The following is a 27910-nucleotide window of genomic DNA, read 5'->3' as shown; positions in this document are numbered from 1 at the left end:
CAGAACGGGGGCGGGGCCGGTAGGGAAGAAGGCGGGAGAGTGATGTCCCACTTCCGGCCGTTGTCGCCATTCGATGACGCCGTCAGTTGGGGCCCGGTTGCTAAGCAGCTGCGGCTTCGCTGGGAGATGGCGCCGGAGGAGGAACGGTTGGTGCGGGTTGTGACCAGGCTGCAGGTGAGGCCCGCGAGCTGGTGGTGGGGCGGGCCTGTGCCTGGGGCAGGCTGCGGGGGAGGGTCTGTGTGTCTGGGGGTGGGGGAGCGCCGGGGGCAGGTTGTGGGGGAGGGTCTGTGTGTCTGGGGGTGGGGGAGCGCCGGGGGCAGGTTGTGGGGGAGGGTCTGTGTGCCTGGGGGCGGGGGGCGCGCCGGGGGCAGGTTGTGGGGGAGGGTCTGTGTGCCTGGGGGCGGGGGGCGCGCCGGGGGCAGGTTGTGGGGGAGGGTCTGTGTGTCTGGGGGTGGAGAGTGTGCCTGGGGCAAGCTGCAGGTGGAGTGTTGTGTCTGGGGAAGGGGGGAATTGGTGCAGACAGCGGCGGGGGGGCAGTGTGTTTGGGGGGCGAGGATGCATCTGGGGCAGTCTGGCAGGAACTGTACATCTGGGACAGGAATAGGCTGGGGGGAGGGACTCTGGATTTTAATTGGTTGGTGGCAGTCTCCTATATGGTGCAGTTTCAACTGGTAGCGCAGGGTGAATCTTAAATCTTCTCTGTGTTGGGAATGGACTATTTAGGGATCTCTGTCTTATCTTTCATAGGCCTGTGTCAGGGGTTATCTTGTAAGGAAGAGGTTCCAAAACTTACAGGAGGAGTATGAGAACACAGTGGAAGAGATTGAAGGGGATTTGAGTCAGTTGCAATGGAAAGGAGGCTTCATACCGATACCTGTCTTTTCGCAAAAGATTGGGTCCATTCAGTTCAAGGTATGCAGTCATTTCCGGCAAAAGCTGGCATTGCTTTTATATTATATTTTATAGAGCATTTATACACAAAATGCATTTTGTCAACAGAAACTGTCCACAAAAAAGCTGTTGTAGATGCTCTGGGGGCCCTTCTGTTGACAGACTGGATGGAAAGATCGATCCTCTTTTATGTGTAGATGAGATCTGTTAACAGAAGCTTTGTCAGAACATCTCTTCCAACAGTAACTTCTGGCGACAGATGCTTCCAGTGTAGACGTAGCCTAAAAATGTAGCTATATTGAGAAAATCTGGTTGTCCTGTGGCATAATTAAAGTTGCCGTCTCACACTATAGGCTGGACCTAGTCATGTATTAACTATCTAAATCAGGGTGCTATAGCATGGAAGAACCAACTTTTTCCTCTTCATTGCAAACCCTATCTGTCCATAATACAACCAGGCACTATTTGAGACTTGTTGTCTTATAGTGTTTGTAGATGGCTTGTTAGCAAAGCTTTGTAGAAAAATGTGGCTTGGATATCAACTGTTAACCATTTCCCAAACCCTGATGATTTAAAATCCTTTTATGGGAAAAGTAAATTTCTGGAAAGTGGTGAGAAAAGTTACTGGACCTGGTTACAAACATCTACAAAGTGACAGAGGTAGCTGTGTTAGCCTGTACTCCAACAAAACAAAACAGCAAAAATGTAGCACTTTAAAGACTAAAATCATTTGCTCAATGATGAGCTGTCCCACGAAAGCTCATGACTGAATAAATCATTTTGTTAGTCTTTAAAGTGCTACATTTCTGCTGATCTACTAAGTGAGATCATCTTGGCTAAAAAGAAGCTACCTTTGTTGGAATTTTTTTTATCCTCCTTTGTTCAGTAACTGTCTTTCATTTTAACTTCCCAAATGTGATTTCTTCAGAAGCAGATGAAGGCAAAGCAATTAACTGATCAAGAACCTGGATCCAAAGATGATGATAACATAGATAAAGGGCTGCAAAATCTTTGTCCCCCTGAGTCTGTAGAACCAGAAAAGGACTGCAACAGCAGGAGCTATATGAAACCTACCACCCAGCTTCAAGGTGAGGAGATCCTCTGGAGAGGTGAAGGCAGCAGTGTGAAGCAACGTCTGGAGTGTGGTGCAGATAAATTCACTGGACAGGACTGCAGTTTGCTCAGGGAGAATACGGCAGGGAAAAACTATAGCAATGCCTCATCTGTATGGAGCAGCACTGTTCTGGAGACAGGATCTACTGCAGCCAGCCAGGGTAAGAAACAGGAAGAAGGATACACAACGTAACCAGCAACTCTAAGTCTTTCTGGTATGGCATGTGGAATCTGGCAACATACCCACGTAAGCTAGATTGTTGGGGAGACAAAAGCCTCAGGAATACAATAGAGAGGCTAGAACAGTCGGTCTTGTACACGAGAGATCATAGAATGGAGTCCAGGGCCCCTCATAATATCTCCTCCACACAGTCTTGCCTACACTAGGAAATTACTCATTGCACATGGGCATTACTTAACTGTAAGGACAAATTGAACTTGGTACCACACCAACTCCAAAACCTTGATCATTCCCTGTTTGGAGCAGAGTTCCAGGTTTCTCACCTGGAAACCTCTCTCTTATCCAAATCCCTCCATTTTCCAAATGTAGTTTGTCACCAACTGAACATCAATTGCAGGGGGAAAATACACCCTCTTCTCCAAACCTTTGTCTAAATAAATCCCATATTATCTCTTCCATTTGCACACAGAAGGGGAAAGATCTGTGCTGTATTTGAGATCAGATGTGTGATGTGTGATGTTTGATGCAATTTGAAATAGATTTAGTATTTAAGGTGCTTCTCCCTTGATGTATCAGACACAAGAAAATAAACAGCCTGTCCTTGAGGCTTAAAATGAATAATATTGATCGGCTGACCCAGCTTTGTCAGCAGTAAGCACACAGGAAAATTAAGACTAGTTTCTGTATATGACAGCTCTGAAAACCAGGGAAGGTGATGAGATATGGGGAATGCAATGAAAGATGTACTAGAGGTTAATTTTCGAAATAGCTTGCTCTGGGTTTGCACTGGCTTGGACTAAGACGCATGTTTTCTGGGATGCTACAGTAATGAGGGAAGTATGAGCACCTAAAGGGGTACAAAATAGGATTCTGGTTCTAAATGGGATGACCTGCTTCCTTTTGTTGTGGTGATGGGAGGGTTAGCTCAATGGTTTGAGCACTGGCCTGCTAAACCCAGGGTTGTGAGCTCAACCCTTGAGGGGGCCATTTAGGGATCTGTGGTGACTACTTTAACAAAAAAAATCTGTCAAGGATGGCGATAGGTCCTGCTATGAGTGCAGGGGGCTGGACTCAATATCTCTCATGGTCCCTTCCAGCTCTCTGCGTTCAGTATCTCTCTCTTTTTACATGTATATTTTAATGGGTTGTTGACCCTGAAACATGTTGACAACAGTTTGTGTGTTAAGATGGTTGATTTGTTTTACTGCTGATTGTTCTACCCAAACTTTCATTTCCCGTGGGATTGTGGGTAGAATTTGAGTGCCTACTGCCCCCATATGGCCTCTGAATACAGGAGAAGATCTAAAGGGAACGTGGCCAGGCTATGAAACCCATATATCCCCTTAAATGGAATTTATCTGTTCTCCATCTCTGTGCAGAGCTTCCATTCAAGAACACACAGCAGGAGCTGCCTCAGACCCTTCCTGACCTCCAATGCTATCGAAATCATTTGGCCATGGAGCTGCTGTGGCTGCAACAAGCTATTGTGAGCCGTAAGAAGGTAAGAGCCTGTCCTTGGCTCTTGCTGTGTGCAAAGGTTGGTTTATCCAGGCAAACAACTGCAGAGTCCTCTTGCAAAGAATCTCTGTGGTGAGGAGTGGATTTCCAGGGTGGTTGTTCAGTTACATAAGAGTTTAGTCGGATGATGGAGATATATTGCTCTTTGCTACTGGATAGGATAATGATTAGCAATGGTAACATACTTTCCACATGTAAACATCAGCTAATTAGATGAAATTATAGCTGAGATTAACTATGGGGGTATTACAAAGACTTCACTGCTGTTCCAGAATGTACCACAATCCATATTGTATACAGCACTTAAATTATCCAAACAAATTTAGAGAGGGAAGGTTTAATGTTTCTTTTTGTGTGTTCTCACGTGCTAATCTGCCATCAATGCTAATAGCTGGATGTGGGTGTGAATTAGCAGTGATGAGTTGATAAAGAAGTAAGAATAGAATAATGCTTATTTTGTACCTTTAATCTCAAAGTGCTTTAAAGATGTGAGTTGCTGTTATCACATCCATTTTATGAATAGAGAGATGGGGCCCAGTGAAGTTCAGTGACAATTAAACCAGCAGCAGGGTGAGAAGTGGAATTCAGGAATCTTGACTCTCCTGGAAGTTTCTTGCTTCATCCACTAGACCCCGACCTCAGTTTCCCTCTCACTTTCCTAGAAAGATTTATGCACAGAATTCTTTTTTCCCTGCATCAATGGATGGAATTAGTAAAGTAGTTATTGATGAGTTACTTAATACAAGTTTCTGCTGCTGAAGGACACTTAGGGTTGACAGTCTTATACTATAACATCCCCTAAAACCAATTAAATGCCGAGGGTGTTCTGTCTAAAATAGTGGTGGGTAAAGCATGTCCTGCAAGCTCCATGCAGCCTACTGGGGCTCCACCTGCAGCCCATGGACCCTGGCTGCCCCCTACAAGCCTCTCACGCCCAGGCACTAGAGCCTGGCATTTTTTATGGACCCTGCTCCCCAGCATTTTTGGAACCCATGACTCAACGTAATTGTGGCTCTGTCCCCGCTCCTCCCTCGCAGAGGTGGCATGCCATGAATCAGCTGTTTGCAGTGTTCCAGCTCTGGGAGAGAGGGGGAGGAGTGGGGACAGAGCACAAATCAGGTGATTCATGGGCTGCAAAAGTGCAGGAAGGGATGGGGAGGAGCAGATAAGTGTGGGGTTCTGGTGTCCTAGTGTGTGAGGTGGGGCATACGGGGCCCACAAGGACAGAGGTGAAACCCCAGTGGACTGTGAGCTGCACTAGTTCCCTGAAGTGAAGAAGGGCAACTCATGTGGCCCACCCACTATATGGGATGGCTCATCCCATGTCTAAAATATCAGTTACTCTTCTAGGCAATCCAGCACCAGTGAACTTGGCATACTGGGGCTTATTTCCAACTGTCAGCACAAAGGGGGAGAGTTTTCTAGTTGCTTGATTCTAAAACTAAGGGTAAAGCAGTCCTGACTTTTATTGATAACTTGGTGTGTGATCTTGCAATTTCTGTCTCGTGTTCCCTGTCTATTATATGGGGATAAGAAGAATATTTACCTACTCTGTGTGTGTGCGCGCGTGCACGCGTGCGTGCGTGTGTGTGTGTGTGTGTGCATTCATGCACACTTGGACTGGGTGGGCATATGCAAATGGGAATGTATGTGTTCATGGCTTAAGTTTGTAAAGTGCTTTGTTTCATGTGACATAAGTGTCCCTCTGTTCTCTACTTGCTCCTCTTATGAGGAGGTAGCATCCAAAGGATAAATCTTTGCTATATTAGAGCAGGAGTGCGCAAAACAAGGGATCGGGGGGAAGCCCCTTTGGGGGATGTGAAATTTCCTAAGGGGTGAACAGCATGATTGGCTGCTGGGCCTCAGGCTCATCCATCTCATTACAAATGTTGAAATCTGTTACTGTTTTTATGTCGATGTATTCACATTTATATGTGGATTAATAAAGTTTTTACATTCTACAGACTTATTTTCTTACATGTGCTGAAAGGGGTTTCTTCATATGAACATAACTGAGGATTCTGTTGGTTTTGATTACATTAGATGGGTTGGGAGGGGCCTGCTAATTGCAGAGATAAAAAGTGGGGCCCTGATGTAAAAGTTTCCTCACCCCTGTATTAAAGCACTGTGACTGCCCATGAGCAAGTATCCAGAAGAGGGAGGAAGATCTATAAATCTAGCTCTAGAAGGGGCATTCCTTTCAATGTTCTAAGCATTTCTCGCCACAGATGGGGACTGCAGTGGCATTTGAATGACCAGAAGAGACAGATGCTCCTCTGGTTTCAAATCTGGCAGGATTTAAGCGATATCAGTAATTTTATTTCCTGTTGTGTTTTGTAGTATTTGATCCTGAAACAAAGGCTGGGGACTCCTGAGCGATAAGGAACTGTTTCAGAAGGATGCAGAGTATGCTCACCTTGGTATGGAGGAGATGTGTTCTCTGGGACCAGCTGGACTGTGTCTCATCCAACAATTTCTCTCCTGCTGGGGATGCGAACTGCAGCTGCCTGGGAAAGCGCTAATTCCATTGTTGCATTGACGTTCTTTGTGTCAACTTTGTGACTTCCACTGTGACTTCTTCACCTGTGTCAGATAAGAGTTAGTTACAATGAAGGGATTTATTTCTAAATCTGAAAACTCTCAGTGAAGGTGTACATTCGATGTCTGCCGCCTAGCTAAGGAGGACATTCTATGTACGAAAGGGGTTACTACTCAGCCTTCACCCAGAAGAACCCCAATTCTGCTGATGGAGTCCAAGAGGGAAATTGCAGCTAGACTGTTTTTTTAAAATATACTTTTCTTTAAATGTTTTGCTGCTGATTTATGGTTGAACTGAGCTGCCAGAAAACAGCCTGGAGCTTTGAACCCCTTCAACAGAGCAAGAATGCCTTTTGTTGTCAGCAGCTGAGCCATGTGTTTGGAAAAAGTCTGTCTCCCCCATAGTGACTGATCCTAAAATACTTGCTGGCCAAACCCTGCAGTCTTCACTCAGAACAGTGAATGAGCAAGAACCCCCCAGTTTGCCTGTGTGTGTACAGAATGTATTTTCTAACCAAATGCTTTTCCTAGTGGCTGTTTCTGTTCTAATGGGCAATCCATGAACATCAGAAACGGGATTTTTCTCCATGTCACTGAGGATCTAGAATAGGGACCAAGAGTTTGTAAGTACAGATGCTCTAGGTTCTCTTTCCTTATCCAATAATACAACTATTTAATATATAGCCTGGAACCGTTCCAGTGAAAACCTTTGTCACTTCCTGAACATACTCATTTGTTTTCCATTTTTGTTTCTGAATAAAATATTCTCTCCCCAGATTTGACTCTGCCATTGGCTTGGCCAGATGTTGTCTTGATCCCTCCACGTAGCACAGATGCCACCCAATGAAGAGCAAAGCACACCTAATCTCAGGTGTGGAGTCACGTGCTAGGGATGGGCAGAAGCTATTGCTTCAGGTGTTCCATGAAGGAAAGCTCTCCAGGCTGTAACTAGTTCATGCTGTAAAAGTACTTGGGTGCGTCCTTCAATGCATATGTCTTCTGGCCAATTGACTTTCTCCATTTAGTACAGACTAGCCCTGTAAATATATGGAGGGGTACTTCAGCTGGTGTAAACTTTGGAACGCTGCTGTGGATCCTGGTCATATTGAAGACTAATGCACTACTGGCTTGAGCGGATGAGGATTTGGTCCTTTGTGCTCAAAAATGGGAGAGAGAGGTGTTATAGGCTGGTGTCCTGTCACCCCCTTTGCTGAGATGGGGAGATCAGTAATTTTGGGAGTTAATTTGGTCTCGTGAATCTGTGCTCTCAGGCGTGGAATAGAGAGGGGTGAAGACAGGGCTAAGTATAGCTTTGTTTGGTCTTCAATATTTTTGAGTCGCTGTCATGCCAGAAACAGGCATTTCGCTTGAATTCCTCTGATTTAAGCTGGTCTGCATGATTCAAGCTCCTTCCCCCCCATTCCATCTGTCTATATAGGTATTTTTCAGGCCCCCATTCTTTCCCTCCCCCTGAGTGGAGCAGGGAATTGAACCTGGCTCACCTTGTGCTGGACTTAATGTCCTAATCACTGGACCATTCTTCTCTTGCAGGCCAGTTTCCTTAGTCCATTTTGATGATGGTAGCTAGAGAGCTAATTAATGCAAATGGGGATGATGGTTTGCTTTGTGATGCAGATGCTTGTCAGCTAGGCATTGCATAGGCACCTGCCAAACTCATATCTCACAGACCACTGCACAATCATCAGAGTGTGACAACTTTCAGACAACACTTCCACTCTGGCCTGGGTTTGAATGACCACTCTGCCGAGGTAATTAGCCTTATCTGCTCTTGTGAGCCATCTAGTCTCCTGATTTTGGAGCAGCGCTAGACCGTGAGGGAGCTTAGTCCTGTTTGTGTGTAGTAGAGAAGTACTGAGGAGTTGTTTGAGTGACTCAGCCTCCAGGCCGGCCCACAAAACTTCCTCCTCTTGCTGGGCCTGCAGCCATGGAAACCACAAGACTCCCTTTCAGAACACAGCTCCCAGAAGGGAGAGGGAGCACAAAGACACAGCCAGCAAGAGCTCGTGCTCAGCAGAAGGGTCGCTGGGTTTTCCTCTTCCAGCCTTTGCACTGTGCTGATTGACCTGCCTCTGTGATCAGTGAGGTGGATGTGGCCCAAGAGGAATGAGTTCTAGCACAATAGCCCTGGCCCCTCCGGCCAAGAATGTGGTGCTGTATCGCAATGGCGATCCCTTCTTCCATGGAAGAAAGCTTGTAGTGAGCCAGCGCCAGTTCCTGACCTTTGAAGCGTTTCTAAATGAGGTGACCAGCACCATTCATGCCACTGTGGCTGTGAGGAATATCTACACTCCCAGGCAGGGACACCGGGTCACTGAGCTGGGGGAGTTGCAGAACGGATGCCCGTATGTGGCTGCTGGCTTTGAGCGATTCAAAAGGCTAGAGTGAGTAGATCAAACTGTTAGCTTCAGTCTTGGGACTTGATAAGTGACCTTATTAGGTACCTGTCCTTGTGTGGATATTGAAGAAGGAAGAGTTATTTATACAGTGCCTCCTACGTGTGTTGCGTTACATAGTGAGTTTAAGAGAGTGCGTGTGGAGAGATTGTATCCTGAGCAGGTGATGGTGGGTGCATGAGAAATTCATGGTTTCGATAAATATGGCTGACACTGCTGAGCTTACATTCTTGTCTTGTTTAGATTAACAGAGCCAGCACATTGCTGCTCTCCTGCAGGCCTCATTCACCATACATAAGAACCAGTCTGTGCGAAAAGAAAATTTTAGTGTAGCCAGTTAGATGTGAAATTCTTTTGTGCCATACGACTTGTCAGTAATCTGGGTTTTCAATTCCCATCAGATTATCTTACCCTTTAAAATTAACAGTTGAGGAAGTTCAAGGCACTTTAAATACGTTTAATACTCATGGTGTTTCAGGGCATGTGACAATCAGCTGTGTGTTAGCCTGAAATGGGAAGAAAGTGATGCGTTCCCTCTTTTAATTGCTTCACTCACTGGAATCAGTTGTGCATGTTCCTAGATGCGCTGGATGAGCCTGGAAATGTAAATCAAGATGATCTTTCATTTTGTAAAGTAAATATCGGCAGAAAAAATGTATGTTTTGGCAGGATTTTGGTATGTGCTGTACTGTGTTGCGTTATACACAGCTCTGTGTGAGGTAGCGGGGGCTGTCTGCTGTGGGCTTCCCTCACAAGTATCCCTGGAAATGTCAGCCCCTGATGCATCATACCCAGCCCTGCTGAGGGCAGAGGAAAGGGTGCAGTTTGGCCCAGGGGCCTGGAATTTCAAAGGGGCCCTGATCTCCAGCTGCCACTGCTGCTGTGACAGTGGCCAGAGCTCCAGGCCTCTGAAGTGCCACGGCAATGCTGCTCCACCACTCTGCGTGGCTCTGATGGAGGGTGAGGATGGCCAGCACCACGGGCTGAGCAGTGCTAAGGGCTGATTCTTAGGCCACTCCCCTTCTGCTTTTGGCTCAACTTCCCGGGGCTCAGAGCCGGGGCCCCCGCTCACCTTGTCCCGGGCTGTCAGTCCCACTGATCATCCCCAATCTACCAGGTTTTTTAGGTTCTGCAGGGAGCAGACATTTCCAAATGTGTGTGTGTTTTTTAAATGCAGCCTAGAACATAGTGGGCTAGATTTATTCCTGGTATAAGTCCCTTGGAGTCAGTGAAGTTTCATGAGGGGCGAATTTGACTCAGCAAGTAAGTATTATGGAGGAAATTGTCAAGCTATATTTTTATAGCACAGTACTGGCCGATTCTTGGAATCAAGGTCAATGTGTCATTCAACGGAGAAAACACGATGGTCACCAAAACATGAGGTTGGCATACGTGGAATCTGAACCCCAATTGGCTGAGAATTGTTTAATTGTAACATTATTAGCTACTCTAGAATTCTGGAGGGCTCATGAAGAGAAAAGCCCAGAAGGAATTTCTAATTTCCTGTTGATAAGCACTGGGGACCAAAGATTTGCATACGCAACGTGAAGGGCTGCAGCATGAATGTGGGCAACACTGTTACTGATTTCTGCAGACACCCATCAGCTTAGAAGTGACCAAACTAGTTAACATTATTCTAGTCCTTGTGGGTACTGATTTCTAAAGTAGTAAACGGTAGACATCATCCTCTTGTGATTTGTATCCATTAAAAACAAACGTGAATTTTGTTCTTGTAGACCGATCAGTTCACATTTTCACTTCTGCTCATGTTGATGAAACTTAGAATAAGGTATGAAGTTTCTTAAGTGCAGATGACGCAAGAGGGGGAGACATTCTCCGTGTTGGGGTGCTGGGGGTCGGAAGGGGCTGTGTACAGTTAATTTTCTTGGGTTTTCTTTTTACAGCTATTTAAACACTGGGAAGCAGCTCAGTGGGAGCAGGAAAAAAAATGGTATGCAGGTGAGTCTGTGTGTTTCCCTTCCTCTAACTGCTCCCTATGTAAGGGCTTGGGCTGGAGGGGTGACAAAAGTATATGACCTCCTTCCCACAGTGACTAAAGTTGTAGAGCCCATGGTGTCCAACCAGTTCTGAAGCAGTAGCCCCTATACTGGGTACTGCTGTAACAAACTAGCCATGTTACTTTGAAAATACGTTTATTGTTCAAGCCAACTAGCCACGTTCAACTGGCCAAATAGCTACCCATGGCTAGTGGGTATTATATTGGACACTGTGGTTGTAGAGAAACCAGAGGGTACTCTCCTGCCAATGGTGTCGAAACTTCCATAGGTGGTGAATAAGTTGGTCACAGCCAGCAGCTGGCTGCTGTGCAAACGGGCTCTGGGCAGTGTTTCTTGTAAGCTGTGTGCTTGTACCGCCACTCGGGAGAGACTCAAATGCTGCCTGACTGGCACATGATAGGGAAGGATTAGAGGGAACATTGGCCATGGGGTTGTGTTCCTCTTCTCCACCATCTTTACACATTAATGGCACTGAGGCTGTCCATCCTAAACTGAACCGGCGAGGCAGTTGTGCAGAAGAAGCAGGAGTCAGGACGAAGTGGGTGCAAGTGACCAGAATAAACAGGGGTGTCTAAGAACGAAGGCCCTGAAAGTGCTTTGGGAGTCAGTCAGACAACCTGTGTGCAACTGCTAGCAGGTGTGCGCCTTCTGTTTACATTCCATCACCATCATTAGCACTCAGATGTGTATACAGACTTAACCCTGGCAACCTTGGCATGCAATGGCCTTGCCAACCCACTTGTTGATATGTATGTGAGAAGGCTCTCCAGTACTTGCTTGACAACAAGCCCCACCTAGCAGTAATAAGATCATACAGAAAGTTAGGAAGTCCAGCCTAAGCTCTGTGTTTGAGTGACGTTTGTTGTATGCTGAATCTGGTCTCTAGATCCGCCCCATTATTCCCCAGAAGCTGAATGTGGCAGCGCGGTGGCAGAAACCTGTCCAACTGCCCTGCATCATACAGTGAGTGCCTTCCAATGTTTCTCTAAAGAATCCCTTGGGGAGCAGGGTTGGCATGCTGCAGGCAGAGTCCTTGAGCTCAGGCCGGGGAGCAGCTGGCTTTGGAGGCATGTATTCCTGCCACAGTCCCTTCCAGAGCTAGCTTTTTTGTTTCTATCTATGCCACCTTCTTTTATTGAGAGCAAGCTCCTCCCCTGTCAGGACTGAGTCATTCTGTAGAAGTAAGGGACTCTTCCTCTTCAGTGATCAGCCACTGACCTATTCCAGCCTCTGCTCCTCTGTTCCTGGGTTGCATTAATATTGCAACCTTATGTGGCGATTGGTTTTCTGTGGGCAAAATCATTTCATTTCTAGAAACAGAACAAGCATGGAAAACCCCATTAGTACCAGAGTTTCCTGGGCTTTTAACTGATTGGAGAAGGTACTTACTTAGTGTATAGTAGATCCCTGACTTACATTCCTGGGCAGCCGTGCATAAGTCAAATTTTGCATAAGCTGGGACTGTGTTGGGGAAGGGCCACCTTCAGGTTCCCTGGTCCTGGCTGCGCCTGGCTCCCCGCTCCTGTGAGCGGTGGGGGAGCCCAGAGACAGGCACAGCACTGCAGGTCAGTTTCTTGGCTCCCTGACACTTATGATTTCGATTTTGCATTATTGCAAGAAATGAGTAAGTTGAAATTGTATAAGTTGGGGGTCTACTGTAACCAGAACCACCCACTATAACTCGGTGCCTGCAATTCACTAGAGCCACCACTGACACACTTCTCCCACTAAGCAGTGGGGTGCATGCAAAGAGCAGCAGCCAGCATTCTGGGCATGTGGCTTTGAGGCACACTAAGTCCTGCCTTGTGACACACCAGTGTGCCATGGCACACCTGTTGCAGAGCACTATCTTAGATTATAAATTCTTTAGTGAAGGAACCATCTTGTACCTTTGTACAACACCTACATCCAATCTACCGTCGTACGCCCAATTAAACAGCTCGTTATTAGAGTGGAGATGCTGAAGGGCTATGGGCTTAGATGTGTGGAACATTCTAGACGAGTAGGCTCTTTGTTTATAATGACTGTGTGTACAAACACAGTGAGCTGGGAACACAGGCTCATTACTTTTTTTTGGCTCTTTTATTGAAGTGTTTTCCGGAATGGGGATTTGCTGAGCCCCCCTTTCCGACTGCTGCTCTCCAAGAACACCCTGCTGGAGTGGGACACCATCCTGGGCCTGCTGACGGAGAAAGCCAACCTGCACAGTGGAGCTGTTCGAAAGTAGGTATCCGTCAGAGGCACTACTGGCTTTTCCTTACCTTATGTCCATCTGCTCTGCGTTGTGTCTCCTTACACTCTGTAGTGCTTAGCGCAAAAAGATCAGCAGTCAGGATTCCTGGGTTCTAATTCTGTTTTGGGCACTAATGTACTGTTTGGCCCTGGTACTCAAGTTCTACCTTCTGTAAAATTGGTGAGGGTTTAATGTTCATGCTGCTCAGATAAGAAAGTACGAATGGCCATACTGGGTCATGCCAAAGGTCCATCTAGCCCAGTCGCCAGTCTTCTGCCAGAGGCTAATGCCTTATGTCCCAGAGAGAGTGAACAGAACAGGGAATCACCAAAGCGATCCCTCTCCTGACATCCATTTCCAACCTCTTACAAACAGAGGCTAGGGACACCATTCCTATCTGTCCTGGCTAATATCCATTAATGGGCCTAACCACCATGAATTTAGCTAGTTCTTTTTTGAACTCTTGGTCGTCTCAGCCTCTTCCAGCAAGGAGTTCCACAGGCCCACCATGCACTGCATGAAGAAAAAATTCCTTTCGTTAGTTTTAAACCTGTTACCCATTAATTTACTTTGGTGATCCCTAGTTTGTTTGTTATGGGAACCAGTAAATAACTTTTCCTTATTTGCTTTTTTTCCACACTAGTCGTGATTTTGTAGACCTCTATCATATTCCCCCTTTAGTCTCCTTTCTTTCTAAGTTGAAAAATTCCAGTCTTTTTAACTTGAGAAGGGATATAAGCAAATCTTCCTCCTTATATTAGGCCTTATGTGTAAGGTGGAGGGGGATTTCTACTGAACAAATACCATTTACACAGTAAATAGCTTATTATTGAAGCAGTCTGGGCCACATACGCCATGGTGTAATAATGCCCCTGACTTCAGCAGAGCTTTGCCAACAGTGAGTTTGGCCCCTCCTCTGACCTGGTTTCTATGTTCTGCACCCGCTCCCAGGGTGTACTTCCACCGAAGTGGGATCATTTGCTGCTCCTGACCTGCCGCAGTCCTATGCTGCTTCTAACCTTGCTATCTTCTCCCACAGACTCTGCCGACTGGATGGAGTCCCAGTCTCCAGTGGCGAGGAGCTGGTGACTGGTGAATATTATGTGGCAGTAGGGGTGGAGAAGTACAAAAATCTGCCCTACTTTGAACTGCTGGTGCCTAAGAGTTCCGCACTTCGGGCACTACGGTAGGTGGGCAGAGCAGGTGCCTATATGCTGATCCTATCTCTAAGCTATAATACACGAGGCTTAAAAAATAACCTTTATATTTATGCGTGGGAGCGAGGAAAGAGGCGAAATATGGGAGCAAATGGCTAGTTCTTTATGCAATTTTATACAGTGAAGCTCCAGTTTTCAAAACTGTCTGACTTTTTGGTGGCCAGGTTGAGAGAGACGGGTGCCTAATTTTCAGAGCTGCTGAGCCACATGTAACTACAGACCCTTCAGTGTCTCAAAGTAGGCCCTTAAAACTTGAAATGCTCAGAAATCTGTGACCACCTTTGAAGCAAAATCACTTCAAAAAGAAATGCCGCAATGCTGAGCTGACTTTCTGTGATGCTTTCCTGGTGAGATTGGAACCTGGCAAAGAGCTCTTAAAGGTGGTCATGGGGAAAGACTAGGAGCCAAAAAAAGCATGCCGCTCTCACAGTCCCTCTGGCAAAAGTGTGTGGTGTTTAAATCTTGCAAACCATTTCAACACCTCTTATTGAGTTTGCATATTAATTTTCCTAACTTGAAATGGGAAATGTAAACAAATCCTTTTCTTCATTACTAGGCTTCTGTTATGAGAGTGGCTGAGGGCTTGGATTAAAATCTGAATTATGACAGAAGTTGTGGGTACAGACATTTTTATTGGTATTTTAGTGTCAGGGGCTGTTTTTAAATATGTACAAACCTCTTTAAGACATCCCTGTGTCCAGCACCAGAAAAAGCAAGGAGGTTGGCTGAGTTTCCCAGGAGTCCTATAGCAAAGGCCAAAAAGCATTTGTGAAGTAGGAATAGTAACTGCTTTGATTGCTCTGGGATTGGCAGTAGGTAGAGCCCTGAAAATTTGCACATATCCGCTTTACATCTGTGGATGCAGCTATCTGCGGATCATTTTTGCAGATGTGGATAACAATGTTGTATTTGCACAGGCCTCTAGCAATGGGATACAGACCTTGTCTCCTTCTAGTATAGTGCTTCAAAGCCAGCCTCGATCAACAGTGACTCAGAGCTCTTTACTTTTAACCATCCACTGGCTGTTTAGTGGCCTGTGTGAAATGAGTAAAGGATATTGATTAATTTAGAATCAAATAGTTCTTTACAAGCATCACAAATTGTCATTCCTCTGGGTCGTCTCAGCAGAGTAGTCCAGGATTGACTAGGTCTTGGAGACAGCTCCCTGCTTAGTTAGGATGGAGACACTCCACTGAGGGGGGCCTGCATTGATGCTACCTAGAGAGAACTGAGACCTCTGGGGCCATCAGTCCAGCTTCTTTCACCAGCACTGCACTTCCTGATGAATGTGAAAAAAGCAAAACATGCCAGGGTAATATTTTGTGCATGTGCATTGCAAGGACACACACTGTCTATTTGAATATGATGGATCTCAACATACTGTTTTTCTGTGTTTCAGGAACCACCCAAATAACAGACGCAGGATCTACAATCCGGGGGTAGGTAGCTTGACGTGCATAGGCAACTATATGTACACTGCAGACCAGCCATCAAGCTGGTTGAGACGTAAAATGTGTCTGCTGTGGACAGAAAGTGGATGCAACAGAACAGCTGCCCCTAATATTGATTCTGCTACCACAGCCCTTGGATAAGAGCAGGGGGACCTGACTGAAACATCCACCTGCGCTTCATTTCTCTCTTTCTCTCCTTGTCTGCTCCTGTGAAGACATCCTTCTTGCCTGGATAGCTAAGCTTGTGAGGCCTTTACATTCAACTTGACTGCATTTATCTGTGTGGACATTACAGACTAATGTTACCTCTCATTTTAGCTCTCCCTCAGTCCCCACTGAGTTTAAAAATGTTGGCAATCCTGAACTCTGGGGAGAGATGAGGAAAGGGAGTATAAAGAATGATGGTGGGGAATGGGGAGCCCTAGCCTGGAGGAAGAATGGGTTTGCACACACAATCTCTGCTGTGGGGTTGGGGGAGAGACTGAAGTGGTCTGATGGGGAGGGGGCTGCAGGCAGCCTCTGAAATAGAGGTGGGTGGCACATGGGGATAGTGCAGGTTATGCAAGAAGCACCTGGTGTGTGCAGTAAGCTCAGCCTCTTAGCAGATGGCTTATAGAGAGCACTTCACTACGATTTACTAACGAGTTTAAGATGTATTATTATCATCCCCATATAACAGGAGCTGCTCCACAGCAGGACTTGTTCTGTGTAAGCTGAGCACTTGGGCAGCTACCCAGGAGAGATACAGGTGCCGCCCAGCTGATTAGCAGAGCACTGACAGCACCCACAACCAGCAACTTGTTTCTGCTGATGGTGCACATCCGCATATGCCTTGGTGCACATAACAAAAATTTATTTTGCACATGGATGGAAAAAATTAGAGCGAACCCTGACAGCAAACCTTAAACGCCTGCTGTTTTAAGGTCTTAATTTTGGGATCTTGACTTCTTTAGATCTCATTTTCTGACGGCCCCGCATGTGGCACTCTTTCATTTGGTCCACCAGCACTCAGGCGTGACCAGCAGGAGAATTTGCGTAACCAGTGACCATTGGGTTTTCTCTTCTGCTAGCTACAGGGTAACTCACAGAGCTGGCTTGCAAACTTTGGCTCGTGTCTTTCTTTTTGCCACTTCACGATCCATAAAGGTAGCTGTTCTGGGCATTCATCTTGGAATGGACAGGAGCGACTTCTTGTGTCAGCAGGATTGTAGATCTGTCTGAGGGGTGTCCTGTTATGTTTGTTTGAAACATTTCCTGTTTTTGTCTTCAGCTTGGTAAACGCCATGCTACCTCCCAGGCTGGAGCTAGTGACTCTGCCCTCATCCACCCACCTCAGCAGGTAATGAATGCAACAAGCACTGGGTGTGATCCACTGAATAGCAGACAGCATTAAAACCTTGTTTTCATGAGTGGCATCAGATGGGATCCTGTCAGACAGCTCTGAAGTCTGCTGGCAGAGCCCCCTGGAGCAATATTTCTATAGCTAATACTGTAGAATCAGTGTCTCATTCTGACAAGCTCTAGATTAAGAAAGAAACTAAGGAAGTTACTATGAATGTTAATTTCAGCTGGACTATCGCAGGGTACAGTCCATGGAAGCTGAAGAGAAAGGCAAGACTCCTGTTCCTTCTCCAACAGTGCACAGACAAGTTGGGAAATATCCATGCAAAGAGGAGGAGTCTGTTTTCCGTGCTAAGCCTGTCCATGTAGGGCAAAACAGGAAGACTAGCAGGAACATGCGACACTGGCCTGACCAAGGTAAAAAACATCTCTGTGGATGTTGAGGAATGAATGGCCATAGACAGACAGGTCTCTTAGCATCAGATTAATTCAGAGGTGCTAAGGGGGAACAGTCCCAAGTGTACCTCCTAATTCAGTGGTGTCAAAAGAAATGTAAGGTTTGCCACAACACTGTCCTCCCCCCGAAGCCAGGCACTGCCTCCCTGGGCAAACTGCCGGTGACTCATCAGAGCCGCCACAGCTGGAGGTGCCTCATGCAAGGTGCCCCATGGCTGGAGACAAACCGTGAGTCACAGGAGGAGCCACCTCCACTGCTGCCACCATGCACTTGTCCCCCTGAAGGTGCTCCATGTGTGTGGCTCTAATGAGTTGCTTCACCACACTGTGGTGTCCAGTTTGCCACATGGGATAAGCGGGAAGCACATTGGACTCCACAGTCCTAACTGCTGTTGTAATTCCACTCCTCCTCCTCCTCAACAAATAGGCCATAGGTGAGACTTCTGAGAGACCTAAGTCTTAGTGAAGCTGAGATATGGACCCCTGTGTGGAGTTCTCTTGGGGTGTATTCCACTTTATTTGTTGGTGCAATAATTGGAGCACAAAAGGTGAAAAGCAAGTATGTGTCTGTCTGAACACCTTGCAGTAAGCCAGGGAAGGTGTGACAGGTGTGGAGCTGCTGTTGTAACAGCTTCTGAGTTCTTTATGTTGACCTGATTACTTGGATGTTTGTTGATTTAGTTTAATAGGTGCTGTGAGGGGAAAACAAAAGGGAGGAGAAACAGTGGCTCACAATAAGGCCCCCTCATAGTACACACTTGAAGTTTAAGAGATAGTGCTGGGATGAGAAAAAAGGGGGAATTAGAGATGAAATGCACTAGAGCAATTTAAAAAGTTGTCTCTCTCTCAGGTGGAGAGGGAGTTGTAGGAGAGCTGTTTGGGGAACCAGAGTAGTTAGGTCTGCCTATGTTATGTTTAGGGAATGGAAAGTGAACTTTAGATTAGTGCATTGAGCAGAGGTTGGCAAGTAAAAATTAAAAATCCTGAAGGTTATAGGTAAGTTGCATCTCTGTCCCCTTTCCATGTCTCTTGGATTGTGCCCCTTGCCCATTCCTCTTAGGGCAGGAGTGGGTAAGATAAGGTTTGGGGACCCAGTTCTGCCCTCAAACCTTTTTAATCCATCTCCCAGCTGGCCACTTGGGCTGCAGAGGGAAGAGAGCTTTAGGTGCTGCACCCATCCCTCGCAAAATCTCAGCTCCCATTGGAGCATTCCTGGGTTGCCCCTGCCTCCAGCAAAACCTCACAGCTTCTCTTGGCGAGAAGCCAAATGGAGAAGAGAATTTGACTTAGAACAATGAAACTGAACTAGAGGCTGTGATACCCTCTTAAGAGCTTTTCTCCTCACAGAAGAGGGAAGTATTTATAAAGTGAAAGACCAGAGGAAGGAGATGCGAGGTGCCCAGGAGGTAGTGGAGGATGAATATACAAAGCTGGAGCTTCCTGTTGATCAGGTAAGAAGTGTAATTCTGTCTGGTAAATTACTTAAGGGTTTTCTTTCCAGAGTTGCTCCTGGGTGGTTAGCTCTAGACTGCTACTGCGAGAGACAAGTCATTCACTTGTCGGGTCTATGGAGTTACACATATCTTACAGCAGGGAAACTCAATGTTGAGAAACAAAACAGTATAAAGCCAACAGAGATTTTTCTTTGCGGTACAACCTACCTAATGGTCACTGAGTACCCGTTTGAATCAATAATTTAGCAATTGCCTAAGTAGCATCTTCCGCTTCATCACTTGTTTTAAGTCAAATTTTCTTCATTAATTTATTGGTACAGCCGTCCTTCAAAATGTGTGAAAATGGAAATAACCGTAGTGGTGGGGAGTGCGATTTGATGCCAGAATACAATTGCATTCACTGCAGCTACTGAACACCTGTAGAAGTTTTCCTGGAGATGTTTGTGGCTAGAGCCACAGAGGAAATGGCTAGAGCCCTGCAAATCCATTTTTGTGGACTGGATGCAGATACAAATTTTGTATCCCTGCAGGGCACTAAACAACTGCATCTCAAAGCCAGGGAAGCAACTGTCTGGGAAGCGGATCCTATGTTACGTGGGTGGCCAACCAGTTAGGGACAAAGTGTGTGTGTGTGTGTGTGTGTGTGTGTGTGTGTGTGTGTGTGTGTGTGTGTGTGTGTTATCTTTATATATCAGTGGCGTCCACAACAAAATTTAGCAAGCATCACACACCCCCTGCGCAGACTGCTGGAGACTCTTTGGAGCCATCACCGTGAGCTGCCCCAAGCAAGCCACAGGAGGAGCCACCTTCACCACTGCTGCCATGCGCTTGTCCTGCCAAGGGGTGGGGTGTGTGTGTGTGAAGGGCTGAGGGCACTCTGTGTGTGGCTCTAATGAGCCACTTCACCATATGTGGCAAATGGACAGCGTATTGAACACCATAGATAGAAAAAAAATATATATAATATGGGGGTCAATACCCTCCCCTAGAGCCGGACACCCCCAGCCCAATTCCCCCTGTCACCCCCCAATTCAGTACCCTCCCCATCTTCCAGAGCCTGGCATCCCCAACCCCTCTGCTGTAACTCAATGCTGGCAACACACCAGAGCTGCCGCCATGCACTTCTCCCACCAAGCACTGGGAAACGTGCAGAGTGGCGGGTGGCATTCCTGGTGTGCGGCTCTGAAGAGGAGTCACATTTTATGGCTCAAAGAGCTGCGGGTTGGGCACCCCTGCTATATTATCTCCTTTCCCCCATGTACGGAGACTTGATTTTTGTGGATTTGGATCTCATGTGGATTTGCATTTTTGTACCCACACAGGGCTCTATAGGTGGCCTTTCTACAGGGCTGTAAGTCATAACAGATCCCCAACAGAGGGGATACTTGGCGATAACAACATAGGCTTTCCCTGATCTTTTTCTTTTTTTTTTCCCTACCCCCTTACCTTCTCCAGAGAGCTGCAGAGATTGTGGAAGAGGAAGTCATGCCGAAAAACAAAATGACTCCCCACAGCAAGGTAGTGCTAAACCACCCAGTATATTTGTAGTGTGTTGGTATTAGAGAGAGACAAAGATTAGATGTTTAAGACACAACTGTCTTTAATTTAACCAGGAAGGTGCTCAGTACAAATTATGAGACTGACACGCTTAGGGGATGGCAAACTTGTGACTTGTAAAGCACCTCCTGCAATGAAAGCACAATATCTAGGGAACTCTGTGCCACTTACTGCATGAGAGTCCCTCATGTCATGTAACTGGAGTTGTGGTAACAAACGTTCACTGTAAAAATCTTTTTATTGGTGGGTTAGCTTTTGAATTAGGGACGTTAACTGGTAGGAGCTGGAGCAGGCTCGGTCTGTTGTGGCTCAGGGAGTACCACATCTTGGCTGGAGCTGTCTCTGTCTGTGGTGGGGGGCAGCCCATCTCCCATTTAATCAGTTAAATGTTAAGTTTTACCTGTTAACTAATTAAACGGGTTTTTACATCCCTACACTGAATGCTTAAAAGATTGACGGCTGCACCTTGGCATCCTCCAAGGTGGCTAAGTTTTGGCCTCCCTGGATGAATTCTAGTCTCCAGGTGCCCTAATCTGTAATCTTCTAGTGCAGCCAGTTAGGACAACTCAGCTGCAGAGCATGCTGGGACCAAGTTTTTGCAGGTATGTAGACAGAAGAATTTTATTTCATACAAATTAGGCAGTGCCTTTGGGCTCCTGACTAGTCGCCGGTGGGGCTTTTAGACATGTAAAGTTTGGATGTTTGTGGTGCACATTGAATCAGCTACTCAACATATTTGTAACAATCACTTAACAGCAACAGTATGAAACTTTTATTTTTTTCAATGAAAAATTCCAGTCTCAAATTTTTTAAAAAAGATGCCTGCCCTTTGGGGGCAGCAACTTTTCTCAAACCAGTTTTCATGCAAATTTGTAGAGTTTAAGCATTTCTTGCTATTGCATGTTACAGGTCTGCTCCCATTCTCTTTTAAGTCTGAGTTTTACCCTTGATCTTAAGTAAGAACAGGCAGTTCTGACTTTACCTAGGAACTAATGGAGCACTCTGGCTTCTGAGGTGAATATGGATCCTTGCATTTTATATTTTACTTCAGAGGCTGGGGCAGCATTTCTTTGTCTGCAAAGATTAATTTGCTGCCTCCTGCAAATGCTAATAATGTTGTAGTTGGCTTTTCACCCACAGACCTCAAACTGCTATATAAGCACTTATAATTTGAGCCTTGCAAGATTCCTGTGCTGTAGGTAAGAATAACAGGACCCATTTTAAAGGGGTTTAGGCAGAGGCACATAGAAGTCCAATGTCATCTAGTAAGGCCATGGCATAGCTAAGAACAGAAAGAGAAATTCTTAAACCCAGACCCTAGCTGTATCCACTATACAACATTACTGTACAACACCATGTTAATTATATTAAAAGTCATTTGCACTGTCTTGTCTTTAACTGGGAAAAGGTTGGGAGCAGTGACAGACCATAGAAGGCCCTGACAATGAGAAATCATGCCAGTGACTCTGAGGAGGAAGAGAACTGAAAAAGCCATTTCTCTTTTGAAGACTGAAGAGTTTATGGAGTGACTGATGAAAAGGAGACCAAATTAGCTTTGGCCTTTGTGGAAAGATAACAAAAGCACTTGGATTTCAGATCACGTAACACCACAAGCTTTGGTCAAATTTAAGGATTTTTAAAAACGTGTTCAACAGTATTACCTTTGTTATTTAGGCTTTGGCAAGCAGGTTTCAGGGAAACTGAGTCAGATACATATATATTATTACAAATACAAAGTTAACAAACTTTTCTTCCTTGATTGGGGAAGGAGCAGGGGCAGAGAGATGGGAAATTCCTGGACCTACATTTTTATTTTTTTTTTTAAATTTCAACATTGAGGAGATGGTTTGTACTGGAGTGCTGCAACTTTGCAACATGGTTGCTGGCATTTTTTATTTTTTATTTTATTTTACATAGTAAACTCTGGTTCCAAATCCCTTGCTGCAAACATCAATCTGTCAGTCACTAGGACACACAACAAAAGAGATTGCACCATGGACTCCTGCAGTGTGGAACCTTGAGAGAGACAGAAGGAGGGCAGAGGAAGATCAGGATATTTCTTACATGAGGTTTTGCACCTAAAATAAGTACTGGGGGCTCAAATGCCACATGATTCAAGGCTTAATGCCCCCAAAAGAACAAGATTTCAAAACTGAAAAGGCAGAAACTCCAACTGCTGTTTTTGGGACTTTCCTTTTTGAGGTATCAATGCTCACCCTTTCATATTGCCTTGGATCTAGACCCATACCACTGGAGGCTGAATATCCAACCCCAAACAAGCGCATTACCTTCTGCACCATCTTTTCTTTTTCCACTCTGCCTTTGTGTCACTTCTGCTCATTCACAGAACCAGCTATACATAAAGCAACTCCCAAGACAGTAAGCAGCATTCCTGCCACAGCTCCTAAAGAGAAAAGACATATGAAAAAGGCAGGAATTGTTAGTACTTACCGCTAATTAGTTAAGTCAAATGACCCTCTCTCTGGTCAAATGTTACAATAATAGTGTGGTCTGACCAGCTAGACAGCAAGGCTCAGAAACTTGCTAATTCCAGATGAACTTCAGCAGCATTGTTAATAGCACGTTCTAAGACACTTTTCTTCATGTCTGTGCAGATTTTCATCTAAAACTGTGCTGCACGCAGTATAGAGAGTGTGTGTATAATAAATCATCGATCTTGCAGGGGGTGGAAAATGTCATTGGCTACTCCACTTTGAAATTCTTAATGTGCTAATAGCAGCTGTGTTTAAATACAAAGGTAGCTATTAACATGAGCCTATGGAGCTGGAATGCCTTCTCCAGGAAGTCACAAACACACTCAAGCTTGCAACCATGGTTATGTAGTGTCGCACTATGGGGTGAAGTAGGGGAAAAGGAAGAACCATCTTCAGTATTTTAAGTGTTTATAGAACATCTTTCTCAGAGGTGTGTTCACCAGTTCTGCTCTGCTCACACCTAATGCGTAAAGGCTTGAACCTGAAGTCTGAGTGCCCTTCACTCCTGCTGCCATGAACTGTACGGAATGCATGGCTCAGTCTACAAATTTCACTCTCATTCAGTGATAATACTAGAAAGCTGAATAAGCTCTTCTTGGAACAAAATGTCAGTGTGCTTTCAATCTGCTTGATTTCTTTACCCCCCCCCCCCCCCAAAGCATTCACTGAAAAACATTCTAATCTTCTAGAGCTCTCCCTAATGTTGCTCCTTAATGTAAAAACACAGTAGAAGGTCTATCTGGTACCCCTGAAGAACGGGGGGTGCCAGATAATCAAATGTGCCAGATAACTGGAGCAGGGCTACTGGCTCTGCTGCCACCACCCAAGCAACTGGCCTCTGGCTCTGGTACCATTACCATTAGCCAGGCAGCCAGCCCCAGTTGGGCAGCCACCCTCTGTTAACTGAACACGCTGGGCATCTGAATTCTGGATAACCCAGATTTTAGTAGTAAGTTACGATGAGCAGCGTATAATTGTTTAGAACCTAGTTTCAGATCGATCAGTGAGACAACAGAAACTGATGATCATACACACACTAGTACTATCATATATTTGTTCATGAGAAAGTTGGCGAAATCAATCTTTATCCTGTAATATCTATGGGAGAGGTCCATCCCCAATTATAAGATGAACTATTTAACTAACCATACACCTTACTCCTAGAATTACATGATCTAGCTCAAGATCACACCCAGCCATGACAACCTAGATGTTCATGGTATAGTGCCTGAATACCAAACTATGTGCAGAGCACATACACAAAAAGTATTGCACTGAAGCGTGACTTACTTTTACCACCAATGTCTTCTCCAAGAATCTTCCCAGTTACTAAAGTGACTATCAAAGCCAGAGAGTTACAGAGAGGCACAGCCAAGGACAGGTCTGAAATTGAACAGGGAATAGTGACACAGCCAGGTAGAACTTTTACATGAACACAGTCTGAAAACTAAATTTTGCAAAAATAGCTCTCAACACTAATGCAAAACTGCTGCTATCATGGTATGTGTAGGCTTGGAAGGGTTTGGTTTTGATTGGTATGTCAATTTTAGTATACACACAGAGCAGCAACAAAAAATATTTACAGAAATGTACAGAGGCAAAATGAGAAAAATGCTGCTTGAAAACTTTGTATATTTTGACATGTGATGTGACAAATTGTGTTTTAACCATTATAAATTTTTTTGCTTCTCAATGGCTGTCGTTAAATAACAGTGACTCCCCCATAATTTCATGTAACTGAAAATGTAAAATGATCAAAATAATAAACACTGATGTCCTCTTAAAAATCAAAGTCTGTCCAGCCTAGGTACATGAAATTGATTTGTTGGCTAGGCCACAGAACACTTCAAGAATGAAATTGTCTTTCCATCCCCAGCTTTCCCACTACATTGAAACATAATAGCAAGGACTAACCTGTGGAAGCCAGTGTGAGATAGTAGATTATTGAGCCACACTGGTTAAACAGGAATGGCACCACATACTATGAGGAAAACACAACACATTCAGTCACAGCACATGAAACAAACATATACACAACGTTAATGTTATGTGAGAGAGTGAAGCTAGTTTTTAGACCGGGGATTGGGAGCCAGGCCTCATTAGTTCTGTTCCTCACTCCTGAAGAAAGTATGGTCTAGCAGTTAAATCATAGGGCTCTGTTTGTGGTTGTGCCACTGACTCCTTGTGTGAATTAAGGTCAATCACACAACTTCTCAGTTTCCTAGTCAGTAAAAGAGAGAGAACACTCACATCACAGAAATGATAGGAGGTTTAATTAACTCTGTGTAAAGTGTCCTGAAATCTTCATGGGAAAAGTGGTATCATATGCAAGCTAAATGGAATATCCTAAAGGGTAAAAAGAAAATTTTCATAAAAACTGTCAAGCCCAGAGCAGATACAATTCAATGGTCAAGAAAATTAATGTTAAAGCCAGTTAAGGTGCAGACAGTCAACACAACTTCCATCCTGGAGGGCCCCTCAATACCACTTAAAATAGTTTGGAGGAGGTTTTAATACCTTGTAATTGAGGCACAGGAATTTCATCTCTGCAAGCAACTGCAGCACCCGGTTCCCTTTCTTCACCTTCTCCAGTCCCTCTGTCCCTGTCTTCAAAAATGGGTTTGTTCCTCCCCACAGAATAGCCACTAGAACCAGTGCAGACACTTCTACAACACAATCACAAATCACCACAGTTCAGGGATTATTTGAATTTTGTGGGAGGAGTTACCTCCATGTAGTGCAGGGTGGAACTTGCCACATCTGAGACTAGTCTTTTATTCTGAGCATCAGTCCTGTGCTTGCCACTGTGACTATTGCAACTTCCTTCTCTTTCTCTCCCTCTCCCTCTCCATTAAAAAGCCCAATTGTGCAAAGTGATGAGCACCCAGAGCTCCTAGTTCTGTCTCCTTATACCATTAGTGTTCTCTTTACCTCCTTGCACTTTCAGCTTTGTACCTTCTTTCATGCACAAGAGCCCTACAAATCTGTGAATATTCATTTTATGTCCCTGGGTATCTGAATCTGCAGATCTCTGTGGCTCACTTTTGCAGACATGGATGCAGATACAATTTTTTTTTATCTAGAACCCTGCAAATCTGTGGATAACTGCTTTATAACTGCAGCCCATTTTTTGAAGATACAGATGTAGACAGAGGTGTAGATACACATTTTGCATCTACTCATGCACTCCCACCTGCTTGAAACAGTTTACATTCCATGTGTGCCAAACCATCAAACCCGTTTTAAACCCCACTTCTCCCACAAAGGCTTTCAACTAATTATCTCACCAACTAACCCTGCATAAAAGCAGGTTGATTGTAAGCTCCTAGGCGTAGAGGCCTTTTCTTATGTCTTCTGTAATGCAGCAAGTACACTTAGGGCATAACAAGCACCAGAGAGGTAGCTGTGTTAGTCTGTAGTCTAACAAAACAAATCAGCAGTCATGTAGCACTTTTAAGATTAACAAAATGATTTACTAGGTGATGAGCTTTTCTGGGACAGACAGCTCTGAAGAAGTGGGTCTATCCCATGAAAGCTCATTACCTAATAAATCGTTTTTGATTTTTAAAGTGTTACGTGACCGCTGTTTTGTTTGTGCATAACAAGTGTTATTAATGTAGTGTTTTGTAAATAACAAACTTAACTATATTGTTGTGATCAACTCCAGTGTAATAAATGCAACCCTATGATTACATTTGCAGAGTACACTTAAATGAGACATTAAAAAATCTGAACTTTTACGATGCATTGTAATTTAGAACAATGCAAAATGCTAAACTGACCTGTTCAAATGCTGCTGATGGTGCAGGTTTTGCTATGTAATGTTCACACAGGTTTATTACATGTTTGTTTGTGGCACAGTTCTTTTCCTGTGCGTGAAAGGAAGTTGAACTATCAGTGAGAAAGTTGGGCTTCACTACTTTACTTTAGCCGTGTCTACACTAGCCAAAAACTTCGAAATGGCCATGCAAATAGCCATTCTGAAGTTTACTAATGAAGCACTGAAATACATATTCAGCGCTTCATTAGCATGCGGGCAGCAGCGGCACTTTCAAATTGGCGCGGCTCATCCAGAGAGGGCTCCTTTTCAAAAGGACCCCGGCTACTTCGAAGTCCCCTTATTCCTATGAGCAGATGGGAATAAGGGGACTTCGAAGTAAGTGGGGTCCTTTCGAAAAGGAGCCCCGTCTAGATGAGCCGCACGGCAGTGAGCTGTGTCAATTTTGAAGTGCCGCGGGCATGCTAATGAAGTGCTGAATATGTATTTCAGCGCTTCATTAGTAAACTTCAAAATGGCTATTTGCATGGTCATTTCAAAGTTTTTGGCTAGTGTAGACATAGCCGTTATGGGTTTTCTAAGCAGTTTACTGTGGCTCAGTCACTGCTGGCTTGAGTTGTACTGGCACCAAATTCAACTTAGTTTACATTTTTGTCCCTTCCCCAATGCCACCAGTCTGGCACCACTGATGCATTTTTGCTTGGGACCACAACCTGCAGAGTGTGACGAGCAAAAGGAGTTGGGCAGCTTTAAAAAACCTGGCCTTTTAAAGGTGATGTCCTGTGAGACAGCTGCCACCAGCTCAGTGAACAACTGAGTGCCTCTGCGTTAACAGGTCAGCAAAGCACTTTAAGCCCGGCTGCCGTCCCATTACAGAGGGGGAAGCCTTGTCAACCCCATATGGTTGAGGAGGAACTGCCGGCTCTGTCCTTCCTACGTGGAGCTCTCCCACACCCCAGCACTTGGGAATCCCCTGATCATCCTTTTCCCTCGCACCCCTAACTGGGAGGACACCCTGGACCTCACCTACTCCTGGGCAGCCCCAGCAATGGAATCCTCTTGATCTTGTCGCACCGGAAGCCCCTCTGTGTCCCCCTCCCTTATTCCAGTCAAGAAGCCCCACCACTCCCCACGTTTGCTAGTGCTATGGGACCCCCTGTGCCCCACGCCGGCCCCCGCCCGAATGCCTGTGCTCACCCCAGAAGCCGGAAACTCACCCGCCCAGGCCATTCCGGCTTCCGTCCACTTCCGGCCT

General features: G+C 45.3%; 3 protein-coding genes across 6 annotated transcripts; 2 read left to right on the top strand and 1 right to left on the bottom strand.

The window, feature by feature from the left end:
- The first annotated feature begins 45 nt into the window (after positions 1–45).
- On the top strand, positions 46–6175 carry IQCC (IQ motif containing C). 2 transcript variants are annotated; one of them, XM_074976665.1, is made up of 5 exons: positions 46–174; positions 748–912; positions 1820–1979; positions 3565–3686; positions 6044–6175. In XM_074976665.1, the coding sequence occupies exons 1-5, from the start codon at positions 127–129 to the stop codon at positions 6083–6085; spliced, it is 537 nt and encodes a 178-aa protein (XP_074832766.1). In that variant the 5' UTR covers positions 46–126; the 3' UTR covers positions 6086–6175. The 2 variants fall into 2 exon arrangements, with proteins under 2 accessions (XP_074832766.1, XP_074832765.1); XM_074976664.1 differs by having other exon boundaries at positions 1820–2165.
- Positions 6176–8124: 1949 nt separating this feature from the next.
- DCDC2B (doublecortin domain containing 2B) lies at positions 8125–20373 on the top strand. The gene is made up of 10 exons (XM_074976669.1): positions 8125–8643; positions 10560–10614; positions 11560–11636; positions 12765–12896; positions 13946–14092; positions 15523–15562; positions 16845–16913; positions 17143–17332; positions 18719–18822; positions 20281–20373. Exons 1-10 carry the CDS (start codon positions 8366–8368, stop codon positions 20371–20373), a joined length of 1185 nt encoding a protein of 394 aa, XP_074832770.1. The 5' UTR covers positions 8125–8365.
- Positions 12448–27900, bottom strand: TMEM234 (transmembrane protein 234). 3 transcript variants are annotated; one of them, XR_012642480.1, is made up of 8 exons: positions 27873–27900; positions 25395–25543; positions 24792–24858; positions 24168–24260; positions 22671–22786; positions 15064–15157; positions 14800–14866; positions 12448–13419 (listed from the first exon to the last, which is right to left on the bottom strand). XR_012642480.1 is itself a non-coding variant. In XM_074976668.1 (6 exons), the coding sequence occupies exons 1-5, from the start codon at positions 27883–27885 to the stop codon at positions 22710–22712; spliced, it is 399 nt and encodes a 132-aa protein (XP_074832769.1). In that variant the 5' UTR covers positions 27886–27900; the 3' UTR covers positions 14414–15157; positions 22671–22709. The 3 variants fall into 3 exon arrangements, 2 of the variants coding, with proteins under 2 accessions (XP_074832769.1, XP_074832768.1); XM_074976668.1 differs by lacking the exon at positions 12448–13419 and having other exon boundaries at positions 14414–15157; XM_074976667.1 differs by lacking the exons at positions 12448–13419; positions 14800–14866; positions 15064–15157 and adding an exon at positions 22230–22398.
- Positions 27901–27910: the final 10 nt, after the last annotated feature.

Source organism: Carettochelys insculpta, chromosome 24, assembly GCF_033958435.1.
Source record: "Carettochelys insculpta isolate YL-2023 chromosome 24, ASM3395843v1, whole genome shotgun sequence".
In the NCBI taxonomy this organism is placed as follows: Eukaryota; Metazoa; Chordata; order Testudines; family Carettochelyidae; genus Carettochelys; species Carettochelys insculpta.
The sequence above is the reverse complement of the archived record's forward strand: the minus strand, read 5'-3'. Positions and strand labels throughout refer to the sequence as shown.